The 15,328-nt window shown below is 35.1% G+C and overlaps 1 protein-coding gene across 1 annotated transcript in view; it reads left to right on the forward strand.

Annotated features, from left to right (window-relative positions):
* Positions 1-424: 424 nt before the first annotated feature.
* The window catches only part of LOC125240589 (E3 SUMO-protein ligase RanBP2-like), a 38,352-nt gene continuing 23,448 nt past the window's right edge, over positions 425-15,328 (forward strand). The window contains exons 1-2 of the mRNA XM_048148540.1: positions 425-589; positions 672-897. Of these exons, the coding sequence (XP_048004497.1) occupies positions 521-589; positions 672-897 (295 nt within the window). The 5' untranslated portion in view covers positions 425-520. The remainder of the gene's footprint in view (positions 590-671; positions 898-15,328) is intronic.

Below are 15,328 nucleotides of genomic sequence, written 5' to 3' on the forward strand. Positions count from 1 at the left end.
AAGTTACTATGTCAGAATCCAATATCAATCCATTGATTCTTATTTGTGGCTCATGGAATGTTAAGCATACTTGCACATATTAACGGCTACGTAAATATTCAAAATTAAGTTGATTATTATAATATTAACATTGATCAAGTAAACTGTTTTTACTTAAATTCCAAAGTTCCATGAAATTATTTTTTTTATTGCAATCATGTACAACATAATTATGTAATACAATTACAATTTATGTGAATCATGAACCCTGACAGGGTGTAGAAAATAATGAACATTTTAACATACATATCTATTATTGAACCCTTACATACTAAAATTATAAATTTTTAATACTTTGTTGCATATTTGTTCGCTAAGTGGTAAATTTAATTGTAAGCTGACAACCCTGCACGCATTACCCTTTTTGCTTGAGATACCGGAATGACGAAGACCTTTACCGCATCTTTGCTCCATGCGCTTTCTTTCGTCTATGTCTAATCGCGGTTTTTAAATATAAATAACTCGGTGTTTGGTCGTGGAAATGTATAGAACTAAAAAGGATATTGATGTCCACGTGGAGAATTTAATATCAAAATTACCATTGAAAGAGGTAAGCGCGATCTCATCAACCGACGGGATTAAGATGTTTCAAGTGAAGTGACGTGTATTTTACTAGGATTTTCTTATTTCAGTTCACTTCTCGGGGTTATTCGATTGGGCGGCTGTATTTTGAAGTGGGAGATTATGCTAACTGCTGCAGATATGTGGAACAATACCTACATGTACACAGCTCGAACGCAGCAGCACATGCCCTCTTGGGGCAAGCATTGCAGAAGTTAGGAAAGATGAAAAAGGCATTGGAGGAATTTAAAACATCATATGAACTATGTCCCACGCAGAACAGTTTAGTCTTGAACAGTAAGTACTGTAATTTGTGTTTGCTAATGTAAATTTTTTTTTCATTGCGCTCAAGAATGCCTGAATATTTATGGTACCTTAGGAGTTATACGTTTTGCATTACTTTTGTTCATTTATTATGTCATTTATAATCGGTATCAAGACTCACTTGATGAGCTGAGTCAAAACACATTGTATTCTCCATATATCATAACATTATACCATTGATACCATAAACCATCAAGTTGTACCTTAAACTTTTAAGCTACTTCTTATCTGAAGTATTTAGTAAGATATTATGTTTAACATGTTCACCACAGTAATATGTTGAAAGATCTTATAATTACTGTGGTTAATTTGAAGTTAAGAACATGTAAACAGGAAATTATTGATTTAATGACCAGCTTTTGTCATACCAGGTGCTGGGATTATGTTAAGTAATTTAATTTATAATAAGACAATTAATCCCGAAGTTTGTTAAAACTCACAACCAAAACCAACCAGCAAGTTAGTGGTGCTTACAATATGTTGTAGGTACCTTTGTTAGGTTTAATGAAACCCAATGGGATTGTTACATCAATGCATTATTCTGCAAACTTGATGATTACTAGATGTTAAATATTTGTTATAGAACCTGACCCTCTAGCACAACTTGCCTTGTCATGCGCGAGTCCATACTTGAAGTTGCACTTGATGTATGGACTTGCGCTACAAGGCAAGTATTGCTAAAGGGTCAGATATGTATTATATCAGATTATGAGGCAACCAACTCACCATTAGGTTAGTTTCCTAGTCAAATCAGCTTCTTTTTAAGACCGTCAAAACAATTTGCTAATATGGAGGTGCTAAAGGTGAGGAGTGACATTAGGGTTGCCAACCGTACTATATAATATAGTACTGTACTATATTTTGGCCCAGCGTACTATATTCTATATGAAGCATATATAGTACGCAAAAGTACTATATTTTTGGGGTCCATGCCAGTGGCGAATTTACACTAGGGTCAAACCACCAGGAGCGGCGTTTTGACAATGAAAAGAATTTCGCGCTCGCTCCGCTCGCGCTTTTATTCATGTTTAACCTTCTCTGTACATTTTATTACTTCGTTCTGACCTGCAAATATTGCAGTTACGTATAAAGCCACCGTTGTTTGAAAACATTTGTATTTTTTCCATGATATATTTAATAACGACATTTCTTAAGGGGATTCTCTACTCCGATGAGCTTCAATTTGAATCCATTGGTATTATGAATATTACGATAGTTTCTAAAGCATATCATATTAACAGTATCGTCTTTAAACAAACTAGCATCCCATAATTAGGTACCTACTTCACAGCTCATTGATTCTGTGATATTTAGCATCAAAGTTGAACTATTTTAGGACCGAAACTGGTTCTTTGGTCAAAATTTTTGCCTTAATTAGTTTAAAATTAAAATCGCTTTGCATTTTTATAAATGTCTAGATTTCATTGAAGTAAAAATGTTTTTAAAACAATGTCTAATTTCATAAAAAATATAAGTACTTATAATATGGGTATATTTTCTTTAAATATGGGTCTTGTAAAAAAAGTAAGTAGGTAACTATTGAAATTAAAAGAATATTAATAGGTACGTAAGTAAAAATTGCATACCTGTCAATAAATGTAGAAAGTGATAGAAGACTCAATATTGCATATTTTTCTAAATACGCCATATATATTGTTGGTGTTCAATAAAGCATTTGGTACAACTAGTTATATATTACGCTAAGTAAAACATTCGACAACATGAAAGTTTGCTTTTTAAAAAAGGCCAAATGTTAAGTTGGTAAATGTGAGCTTGGCAAATAAAATAATAAGTTGGGAAATGAACATTCGGCGGAATAAAATTGCGCGAAACGTGAGTTGGGAAGTGATATTCGGCCATACAACTTTCGACGATACTTAAATAAGAGAACCAATGCAACACAAAACTTGTCAAAAATCGATGAAAACCGAATGGAGCCCCTTAGAGTGGACAGAAAGAACGATCTCTACGACTTGGTTATCGATTATGTGTACCGTACTATATTTTATTTCGGTGTACTATATTTTTTAGATGGAATTTTCTAAAATACTATATTTCCCTAAAAAAAAGTTGGCAACCCTAAGTGACATCACTGTCAACTCATTTACTTTATATGTTCTTTGACTTATTAAATAGAAATTATGCTTAAAAATAACTACTGTCCATATTTTTCTTCTAATGATTTGATTTTTTATTTCATGCTCTGCATAAAATATTTTAAGTATAGGAAAGAAGCCTTTTCCAAGCTCTGCTTATAAACAGAAAAAAAAAAACAAGTTCGAATGTCTTGAGATTAACATTGAAAAATCACCAAGATCACATTAAGTAGGTTTGTTGCAGTTAGACTTGCAATATGCATAAAAAAAATAGGTTGGTCAGTGTTAATCTTGTATATTCCATTATTATTTTGTGATTTGAAATAATTATAAAATAATTTAGAATATTTTATTGGCTGTATTTTTATTATGTAGTTTGAAATCTACAAATTATTTGAAAAACCTGCTGCTTGAAAATACTTGTTTTATCAAAAAATTTACCATGTTATGTATGACCACTAACCCTTCAATCACATCAATTTGTCACTCCGTTTTGCAGTGAACTAGACAAACAAACAGACACACACACAATTAGTATGAATAGAGTTATCATCAGTTGAATATAATCAAACATACATGTCAATTCTTGAGATTTATTCGTGTAATAATATCCTCTTTGTTACTTAATAATATAAATGTTGAAGTTTGTTAGTGAGTTACTTCTTCCAACTTGTAACCACTGAACCAATGCAGATAAGTTTGGCATAGAAATAGTTTAGGCCTTGTAAAGGACTAAGGGAAATGTTTAAACACAATCATCATTGTATTTAGAGACAAAGTTGGGTGCTATTCATTCATAAAACTCTGAATGCCTATGCTATGCGAATGCAAATTGTAATGTTATGCTTATTAGTTATTTTGTGTTTGAGAACTTTCAAGGCTGATTAGGACTCTGATACTAGGTGAAATCCGGAGAAGTTTAACTTTAGTCTTCAAATATGTTATCAGGAATCTGTGTATTATACAGTTTCCTCATGAGCATATACATGTATACAGTAGCGGAAAGTAATCTAACCTTTTTTTCGGACACATTTGCATACTTATTTAAAAAAAAACTTAACTTAAATTTACAATACAGGTGCATATGCAAAAGACTATTAGGTCAACTTAATTTCATTTTTAAAACAATTTGTATGCCCAAGTTATGCTGGGCAGCCCTGTGGGCCTTAAATAGTAAAATAATGATGTGGTATATTTTCATAACCAGTGACTTCTGATATTTATAAATCCATCTATCTATCTATATTATATTGTTAGTAGGATTCGCTATTTTCTGTTTTTATAATTAGTCTTTACTTGATACAAAAGTCAATGTTAAGAATTTTTGACTTATTGTTTTCGATATTTAATCAGTATGATAGATTTTTTCCGCTACTGTATATACAACGTGTTTTTATTGATTTCCGTTAACTTTGAGGGAAGGTTCTTTAGGTCAATTACAATTAGAGAACCTGTGACATTTGTTTACGTCTTTAACCTCTAATTTGATCACCAATCTTAGGAGAAGTAACATGCAATAATAGCTGCAAGGATAACTTTTTGGGGATTGTTAACAAATATTAATGTGATCATTTGCCTGCATATATTCGCAATTATAATGCTTTTTTTTTGTAATAAGTTCAATGATTCAATTTGAGGAATAGTTTTTAGGCCAAGTCTAAGAACACAAATCATCCACCTTAGATGTACTTTATGGGGGCCTTCCGAAAGTTGTTTGCTGCTTATATAGGCTCTACGCATGCGATTTGAACACAGACCAACCCCTATAGACATGAATTATAAGACGACTCGCGGTTGCCAGCCTTCCTAGTATTTGCACTGATATAAGCGCGGGCGCTCGCCGTGCCCGTTCAGTTGCGACCAAGTAGCAGATCCGCAAAGAGCGCGTGTTTTTCGCAAAAAAAAAATTGAAAAAGGGCATTTGATGCTTAAAAATGTCCACCTGTAGTGTGAAATGGTGTGGAAAAACCACAAGAAAGTCAAATTTAAAAACAGACGGAATTACATTTCACAGGTAAGTCATATTTATAATTTATTCCGAGCCAGCATAGGTCAACTTACACTGGCCACTAGAAGTAGTTGACGCGACAGTCATACTCTGTCCCTTTTCATCAAATTAAAAATGCAATGTGCTATTCCTTTCTTACGAAGCACGTGTATCGTAGTGATGTGACAATGTTGATTTTGTTTATTACCGTGACCTCGTGTTTTGTTTTAACAACGTTTTACCGGATTTGTTTACGCAATAAGTAGAGATGAAAATAATAATTTCTACCAATATAATATTTTCCGATGTTTGTTAGAGTAGTCAGTACGTACTAAGTAGTAAGTAGTAATTTGTAGAATGTGTAGTTTTTTTTATTTAGGTAGTTGGTTTGTAGTTTATGGTTGGTTGGTTAGTAGGTAAACAAGTAGTTTAATTCTTAGTTTTTATTATAGTTTATTTCGTAAGTAGGTAGTAGTTTTGCTAAAGCTGAAACAATCAAGACTTGGAACCGGTTAAAAACGGTTTATTTCGATTTTACTCCGATCTTTCTAAAGAAGGCGAACGTTATGAGAACTTTATATTAACCGAAATAAACCGGTTTATTCGACGAGCGGCGAGACGCACCGGCACCGCGTAAATACTTACGTTCACACAGCGACTTTTTTGTTTGGTTTGAACAGTAATTACCTATCATGCTGTGGAATAAACCGGTTTATTTTGTTCTAAACCGGTTAATCGAACGATACCTTTATGAAAGCGTTCCCCTAAAACCGGTTTAAAAATAGCGGTTTTTCGAGCGGAAACGAAATTTTAACTAACGAAATTAGTTTTGCCGCAAGTACATGATAACGGTTTGAAAATTTTACCGGTATCCGAGCCCTGGAAACAATCATCAAAACATGGACAGTGTTTTTAAATGCAGGTTTTTTGACTCAGTGACGCCCATGCGAGTCCACTGGTGGGCCCGATGATGAACTCCAAGGCAGTATGAGAATCGATAAATGTTATGTTGGCTTTTTAGGATCATCTTAGTGAGCAGTTAGGTTCAATCTCATAAGATAGGCCTGATGATGAACTTGGAGGAAGTGCGAGGGAACTCGGAGTTGGCTTGAGGTAATGATATGATGTGTTGGCTTTATAGAATCCTCTTGGTGAGCAGTTGGGTGGAGAATCATAAGATAGGCCTGATGATGAAGTTCGAGGAAGTGCGAGGGAACTCAGAGTTGGCTTGACATAATGATATGTTGTGTTGGCTTTTTAGGATCCTCTTGGTGAGCAGTTGTGTTCAGTACTACAACATGGGCCTCATGATGAACTTGGAGGAAGTGCGAGGGAACTCGGAGTTGGCTTGAGATAAAGATATTTCGTGTTGGCTTTTTAGGATCCTTTTAGTGAGCAGTAGGGTTGAGTGTCATAAGATAGGCCTGATGATAAACTTTGAGGAAGTGCGAGGGAACTAAGAGTTGGTTTGACATAATGATATGTTGTGTTGGCTTTTTAGGATTCTCTTGGTGAGCAGTTGGATCCAGTACCACAAGATGGGCCTCATGATGAACTTGGAAGAAGTGCTAGGGAACTTGGTGTTGGCTTGACATAATTATATGATGTGTTGGCTTTTTAGGATCCTCTTGGCGAGCAGTTGGGTCCAGTACCACGAGATGGGCCTCATGATGAACTCGGAAGAAGTGCTAGGGAACTCGGTGTTGGCTTGACATAATGATATGTTGTGTTGGCTTTTTAGGATCCTCTTGGTGAGTAGTTGGGTCCAGTACCACAAGATGGGGGTCATGATGAACTCGTAAGAAGTGCTAGGGAACTCGGTGTTGGCTTGACACAATGAAACAGGGTGTCTGTATATATACTAGTGGATTTAATAGTACATTACGATACTAGTGCGTAAAAAAGGATGTTACGAACATGATGTCTGATTTCAGTATTAAAGCTCTCATTACTTTTATCTTTAAAAGATTTCATATGAAATACCAAGTAAAATGTATGTACCTTTTTATAGTATGCATTGTTATTAATAATAACTAACAATAATTTCTGGTAAAATAATTCAACCAAAACCGGTCAACATAAATTACGGTAACAAGCATGTCCCATCCTTATGCAACAGTGCTCCCGCCCACCGTCCTTGAAACGACCAATCGCAGCGCGCTAACATATCACCCCGCCCGAGCCTCGCGCTTCAAGTTTTGGCGATTTGTACCGGGAACAAAATTAGCCATACTGGCACTCTATAGGAGGTTCTCTGTGGATTTGAATGAAATGTTATTCTATTCTGTTCTGTGGGATATTTCAATACTCATCATATTCAAAACAAATTACGACGCTAATGCGAATAATTATTAATCTATTATATTTTTTTTTTCAAAACGCTGTTTGGTATGGAGTTACTGATTTGTTAGGCGTGAAATACACACAAAGCGACGTAAGGCATAAGGCGAGTAACGGATACGGTGCGGACGCGTGTGCGTGTGGATTGAGTGAGCACCTTCCGAAAATAAAAAAAAATATGCTAATCATTTAGTAAAAGTTCTAAAACAATTGTAAAACGAATCTCTAAATTTGTAAAAAGATAAATCAAAAGATACAGTCATTAACATGTGCTCACTCAGTTCTCACAAACTACCAACGAAAACAGTGAATGTATTCAATTAACATATAATATTTATATACTAACATTTAGTAAAAAATATGCCAACTTACCTCTATAAATTTTAGATCACCAAGTGACGTATTAAATTTTTTACAAATAGTTTCTTATGCTCACTCAATCCTCACACTTTTGAAAAGCCGAATTTTGATGAAAAACATAAGATTTAGACCGCTATTATATGTGTATAGTTTAGTAAAAGTGAAATGGGAATTTGTAAAATACAAAACGAACCACTAACGTGTCAGGTTTTTTTTTATAATAAATTGTTGTAAGTGCTCACTTAGTCCACACGTTTTGAGAAAGTTAAAAATGTAAATATCTTAAGATTTGTAGCACCACAGACACTCGAAAGTACTTCAACATTTAGTAAAAATTTTTACTAAATATCCACCATCTAATATTTTATATTCGTTGTCTGGTTTTAAAGATATTCAGACATAACTTTTCTCATACAAATGTATCATGTAGGGTGACCACACTATGTCGGCTCCTGATTTTCCCCGCCTTCCCATTGTCATATTGAGATTGGGGAGTTTCGTTCGTTCAATTTTGATAATATTAAACTAATACATATTAATTAATAATTATCCATCTGCAAACTGTTTTTAGGTTATGTTCTTGGCCTAGTGATGATGTATGTATTGTGTAATTTTTATCGACGTCAGGATAATAACCATATCGACATGCATGCATTAAAAAGGACATGAATGATAATTGGTAAGAAACAAAGAATATAATACTTCACTAGTAAGAAACCAGAACCTGGTAATCTAATCGCGCTAACAGATGAGCGTACCGGATTTGTAAGTGGGAGCGAGAAATAGTTATTCTTTTCTCGCTCCCACTTACAAATCCGGTAAACTATTATCAAAATTGAACGAAACTCCCCAATCTCAATATGACAATGGGAAGGTGGGGAAAATCAGGAGCCGACATAGTGTGGTCACCCTACTTGATACATTTGTATGAGAAAAGTTATGTCGGAATATCTTTAAAACCAGACAACGAATATAAAATATTAGATGGTGGATATTTAGTAAAAATTTTTACTAAATGTTGAAGTACTTTCGAGTGTCTTAGGTGCGACAAATCGTAAGATATTTACATTTTTAACTTTCTCAAAACGTTGGACTGAGTGAGCACTTACAAAAATTTATTATAAAAAAACCTGACACGTTAGTGGTTCGTTTTGTATTTTACAAATTCCCATTTCACTTTTACTAAACTATACACATATAATAGCGGTCTAAATCTTATGTTTTTCATCAAAATTCGGCTTTTCAAAAAGTGTGTGGATTGAGTGAGCATAAGAAACTATTTGCAAGGGAAAAAATTTAATACGTCACTAGGTGATCTAATATTTATAGAGGTAGGTTGGCCTATTTTTTACTAAATGTTAGTATATAAATATTATATGTTAAATGAATATATTCACTGTTTTCGTTGGTAGTTTGTGAGAACTGAGTGAGCACATGTTAATGGCTGTATCTTTTGATTTATCTTTTTACAAATTCAGAGATTTGTTTTACAATTGTTTTAGAACTTTTACTAAATGATCAGCATATTTTTTTTTATTTTCGGAAGGTGCTCACTCAATCCACACACACACAAGCGACACTGGTAATTTTGCGAATACCTAAACCACCAAACCGAATAGGAAGGGATGCTTGAGACCAGGAGGCCTCACTCAAATGAATATTTAGGATTGTCTCTAAACTAATTTTGATTAAATCATCTATGGGTGACAGACTGACAGTAAATTTTGATGTTTCCAGAAAGGACAGCAACGGAGCACATATGTAAATTTAGGGACAAAAAGACAGAATTTAAGAATTACGAGAGCATAATGAGGGCTAATTTCGAGTAACCGATCAGTGTGACTTTTGAATTTAGATATGGAATTAGAAACGTAACTGGGAAAAGATTCTTCAAATACGGGAGAACCCAGGAGGCTAAGGGAATACTTGTCTACTATTTTGATATTGGGGGCTAGAACGTCAAATTTTGGTTTAAAATCAGTGAACGTATAAGAAGGCTTTTGAATAAAAAGTTCACATTTGCTGAAATTCAGCTCTAGACCAATAAGTCCGAAACTGCTTTTTATGTAAGACAAATCAGAAAGTACAGTATTCACGTCGCCTCCTAGGGTACCGTCATCTAAATACCAAACATTGAATTTTGATTTTTTAAGTTTTTAATTATTGGATTTATCGCCAAACTGAAAATAGCTGGGCCGAGAGGGTCACCTTGCTGACAGCCAACTTCAGATGAAATTTCGTGTGTCTTATACATTAATTTGGATGACTCTGAATAGCAATAGATGGTGGATAGCAATAGCAATATAAAATATTAGATGGTGGATATTTAGTAAAAATTTTTACTAAATGTTGAAGTACTTTCGAGTGTCTGTGGTGCTACAAATCTTAAGATATTTACATTTTTAACTTTCTCAAAACGTGTGGACTGAGTGAGCACTTACAAAAATTTATTATAAAAAACCTGACACGTTAGTGGTTCGTTTTGTATTTTACAAATTCCCATTTCACTTTTACTAAACTATACACATATAATAGGGGTCTAAATCTTATGTTTTTCATCAAAATTCGGCTTTTCAAAAGTGTGAGGATTGAGTGAGCATAAGAAACTATTTGTAAAAAATTAAATACGTCACTAGGTGATCTAAAATTTATAGAGGTAAGTTGGCATATTTTTTACTAAATGTTAGTATATAAATATTATATGTTAAATGAATACATTCACTGTTTTCGTTGGTAGTTTGTGAGAACTGGGTGAGCACATGTTAATAACTGTATCTTTTGATTTATCTTTTTACAAATTCAGAGATTCGTTTTACAATTGTTTTAGAACTTTTACTAAATGATCAGCATATTTATTTTTATTTTCGGAAGGTGCTCACTCAATCCACACGCACACGCGGACGCGATCTAAATCTAGATTACATAGAAGAGGCGAAGAGACGGCACGATGCAACATTATATAGGCTGAGTTCGTTGCGATAACATGTCCTTCTCTTCAGATGACGAAGATGCACTTGGTGTGGTGCAACACATTAATCAACCAAGTGTGGAAATTATCAGAAGAGCATAGATATTTTAATATAATGGAAAAATTACATGAATATCCTAATTTATTATGTACATACATACATACATATAATCACGCCTGTATCCCATAAAGGGGTAGGCAGAGCACATGAACTACTAAGTTTCAGTGCCACTTTTGCCAAAAAGGGGTTAAAAGAAATCCAAATAGTGACAATGCAGTGACAGGTTGCCAGCCTCTCGCCTACGCCACAATTTAACCCATATCCAACAGTCGACTTCTACGACACCCACGGGAAGAAAGGGGGTGGTGAAATTCTTCACCCGCCGCCACACGGGACGGGGGGATTTATTTTGTACATTTATATTAATATTTTTCGGCATGCTAAAGTAAAGAGCGGGGTATTGTTCCATTCCATAATTATATTTAATACCATATCATCACACATTTTTTGTTGCTGATAAATAATATCGTATATGGCAAGCAACGTGCCGCCTGCGCGATGCTAGAGTTGTCTCTGCAAGCGGCGCATCGCCAGCGGGCCAGCCTGCTAGGGCCGCGCCAGGCCACTTGAGTGTAATCTAAGATACGTCTCCTTAGTACATTTTGTATAGAAACGTTTTGAAACGGCATCGTGCCTTACGTCGCTTGTGCGTATTTCAGGCCTTAGATTTTTTTTTCATACAATTTGGTATATACACAGAACACCCCACTAGAAGCCTAATGCAAGCGATATTGTTCGAGACGCAAATCACCAATCCTTGCGGGGTGAGGGGGGAGCGCACGGTGCTGCCATTGGTCGTTTCAAATAATGGCGCGCCTTTACGATTATCCGTAGGGATGGGAATGGGACATGTCTATTATAGACAATGGTACCGGTACCAGTACTGTAGTGAATTTGTTATGCAACAAATTATAATATTATAGCAGTTTTTCTAACTTATTTATATTTCTTTAGTTATAAAGTATTATTTCTACAAGTAATGGTAAGAAATGCGCAAGTTAGGCGTTTTTGCAAGCTTTTATTTAACTTGCAATGTTAGTATATTCGGGTGAAATCATGCTACTTTTAAAGCAGATATTTTTAACCGATTGAGCTGAAATTTTGCACACATAATGGTATCATGGAGCTGATCTGCTGATGGACCAGAAACGTGGCCATAGATTAAATTTCATATCTGATTATGATGTTGAGTTGTTGACCTCAATTCCAATAAGGCCTAGTTACCCTTCGGGTTGGAAGGTCAGATGGCAGTCGCTTTCATAAAACTAGTGCCAACTCTTGGGATTAGTTTCCAAAGCGGACCCCAGGCTCCCATGAGCCATGGCGAATGCCGATGCCGGGATAACGCAAGGAGGATGATGATTGTGATAGCACCTCAATAAAAATCATTCTAGTAACTAATAACTAAACTGTGCATTTTTACTTACGTTTACTAAGTTAAATTACCAACTAAATATTCTAAACTAATCAATCAACTAAATAACACTACAGACTCTACAGATTCTAGATAATTATACTCAATTACAAATCTGCTTTCTTTTATATTTCATAAAATGGTAGCACATGGTACGAACGGTAGTAAGAAGTTCCCGCAACAGATAAACTAACATGGCCCCATCCCTAGTCGTTTACGTGAAAGGGATAGCATATCGCATTGTTAACTAGGCAAAAAGGGATGGACGCGCCTCGGTGCCGCTCAGTACAACCATATTGACCAGTATAAATGAACTCCGCGGATAATAAACAATATTCAACAAAATAATTATTTTGACTTAACTGTGGAATGTTATTCCATCTTTTTTATATGTGGAAGTGTTAGAAGACTTGCCACACCACTTTGTGCTGCAAGAGACCATTGTTTGCAACCAAAGAGCGTAGCCGTGTTTGCATAGAAAATCGGCCCTTTCGCCAAATGTTCACTGTAATTTTTTTTAAAGAGCTCTCGTGACAAATATTATTTACTGTAAGTTTGAGGTTTCTATCTTTTTTATTTTCTGAGATATGATTTTTTTATTAATTTACATAATATCCATTTTTTTCAACATTGGCTAATGCGATTCACTTGAACTTTTGGGACAATAATATACATGTAATGACTCACATGTTCTAGCAATAATATTTAATAGTGCCGAAAAAAATCTTGGCTTAAAGTAAGAAACAAATCTTCAGTATTTTTTTTCTCGCTTTTTAGAAAAGCGACACCTATAGTTCTTTGTCAAGTAATTGCTTATATAAAGGCCCGCAATATATATTTTTTTCAAAATAATCCAGGAGGTACTTCATACTAGAAAATGGAATAATAAAGGATACTACCCATACCGCAAACGAGCTACACAGTAAATAGGTGAATTTTAGTCGCAAACCTCTTTATTATTAACAATATTGGTACTGGAAGATTGCATTCATAAAGGTATTACGACTAAAATTCACCTATTTACTGTGTAGCTCGTTTGCGGTATGGGTAGTATCCTTTATTATTCCATTTTCTAGTATGAAGTACCTACTGGATTATTTTGAAAAAAAATATATGTTGCAGGCCTTTATATAAGCAATTACTTGACAAAGAACTGTAGGTGTCGCTTTTCTAAAAAGCGAGAAAAAAAAATACTGAAGTTTTGTTTCCTACTTTAAGCAAAGTTTTTTTTCGGCACTATTAAATATTATTGCTAGAACATGTGAGTCATTACATGTATATTATTGTCCCAAAAGTTCAAGTGAATCGCATTAGCCAATGTTGAAAAAAATGGATATTATGTAAATTAATAAAAAAATCATATCTCAGAAAATAAAAAAGATAGAAACCTCAAACTTACAGTAAATAATATTTGTCATGAGAGCTCTTTAAAAAAAAATTACAGTGAACATTTGGCGAAAGGGCCGATTTTCTATGCAAACACGGCTACGCTCTTTAATTATTTAAGATTTTTTACCGAGCGGACACGAACACTGTTAGCGGGTCGTATACTTGGGCGCTACTGATCGGTGTCGAACGCGTTCAAACTTTTATACACCTGATTTGTCGTATGCTTGGTGACCGCGAGTCGCCCTGTAAGGGCCGTCTTGTTGTATTGGTCTGTGGGTATATAACATCCTTGAGTCCCCTTCCCTTGGGATTGATCAATTATTTCCTTCTGCTATTTCCATGCATGAGTTAATAGATGTAAGGTCAGTGCGGGCAAGACCGGCATACTTTAATGGAAATAAAGTTTGAGTGGATAAAACTCTATAAATAATGTAGTCTGGCGTAATGCGCATGGTCCCATGGGATAGCAAATATTATATTTTACAAAGCATTTATAATATTTTGGTGAAATAAGGTACTTTTAAGTGATAAAAATCAAATTTTTTAAGGCTCGGCGGGTTGACCGTCCTCCCGCGATGAGTACGGAAAGACCGTCTAGTGCCTGTTGTCGCGTAATTTCATATGAGACTAGGTTCCAAAATCATGATCATTGTTATTTTACGTAATAACAGGGCATGATGTGCTAGATAATTAATAAAATAACATTGAAATTTTGAACATATAAGCATTTTTCTATTTATAAGGCAAGACCGGCGGCATATGCCCCGTAGATGGGGTTCATAACCTTTTCTTTTCAGGTTCAGATATTGCATAATACTGTTTTTCCTACGAACAACTGCGAATCCAATTTAGTCACGATATTTCAGGCTCATATAAATCCAACTACTTATCTGTTTTTGAAACTTTGTTATTAAGAAAAGGTAACAGGATATTGAGATACGTGAATTATTTTGGTAACATTTCTTAGCAATGCTTGGTTTTGCTATAGTCACTAGTGTCACTACCAGAGTTGGACAAAAAGTAATCGACTAACGAGTAACGATTAAAATAAGACGATTAATCATGGGTCATGGGTGTCGTCAAATAAGTTTTCGGGGGTGCTGATTTCAAAATTAATAAACAATCTGGAATCTGACATTGCTGACTGTCACTTTGACGCAAAAGTCGTAATATGTGTCGTCAGTAGGTTTTCGGGGGTGCTGATTCCAAAATTAATGACTAATTGAAATCTGACATTGCTGACTGTCACTTTGACACAAAAGTCGTCTGGTGTGTCGTCGAATAAGTTTTCGGGGGGGGGGGGGGGGGGGGGGGGGGGCTGATTTAAAAATTAAACACCGCTTTGGAATCTGACATTGCTGACTGTCACTTTGACACAAAGTCGTCATGGGTGTCGGCAAATAGGTTTTCAGGGGTGCTGATTTCAAAATTAATGACCAAATGGAAACCAACCACTTTGACTTACAAGTTGTCATAGGTGGCATCAAACAGTTTTTTGGCTGTATTGGTTATTGAAATCAGCACCCCCGAGAACCTATTTGACCACACCCATGGCCACTTTTTTGTCAAAGTGACAGTCAGCAATGTCAGATTCCAAAGTAGTATTTAATTTTTAAATCAGCACCCCCGAAAACATATTGATGACACCCATGGCGAATTTTGTGTCAAAGTAACAGTCAGCCAAGTCAAATTCCAAATTGGTCATTAGTTTTGGTATCAGCACCCCCGAGAATCTATTTGACGACACCCATGATGACCGTTGTGTGAAAGTGACAGTCAGCAACATCAG

The sequence above is a fragment of the Leguminivora glycinivorella genome, chromosome Z (genome assembly GCF_023078275.1).
Source record: "Leguminivora glycinivorella isolate SPB_JAAS2020 chromosome Z, LegGlyc_1.1, whole genome shotgun sequence".
Classification (NCBI taxonomy): domain Eukaryota; kingdom Metazoa; phylum Arthropoda; class Insecta; order Lepidoptera; family Tortricidae; genus Leguminivora; species Leguminivora glycinivorella.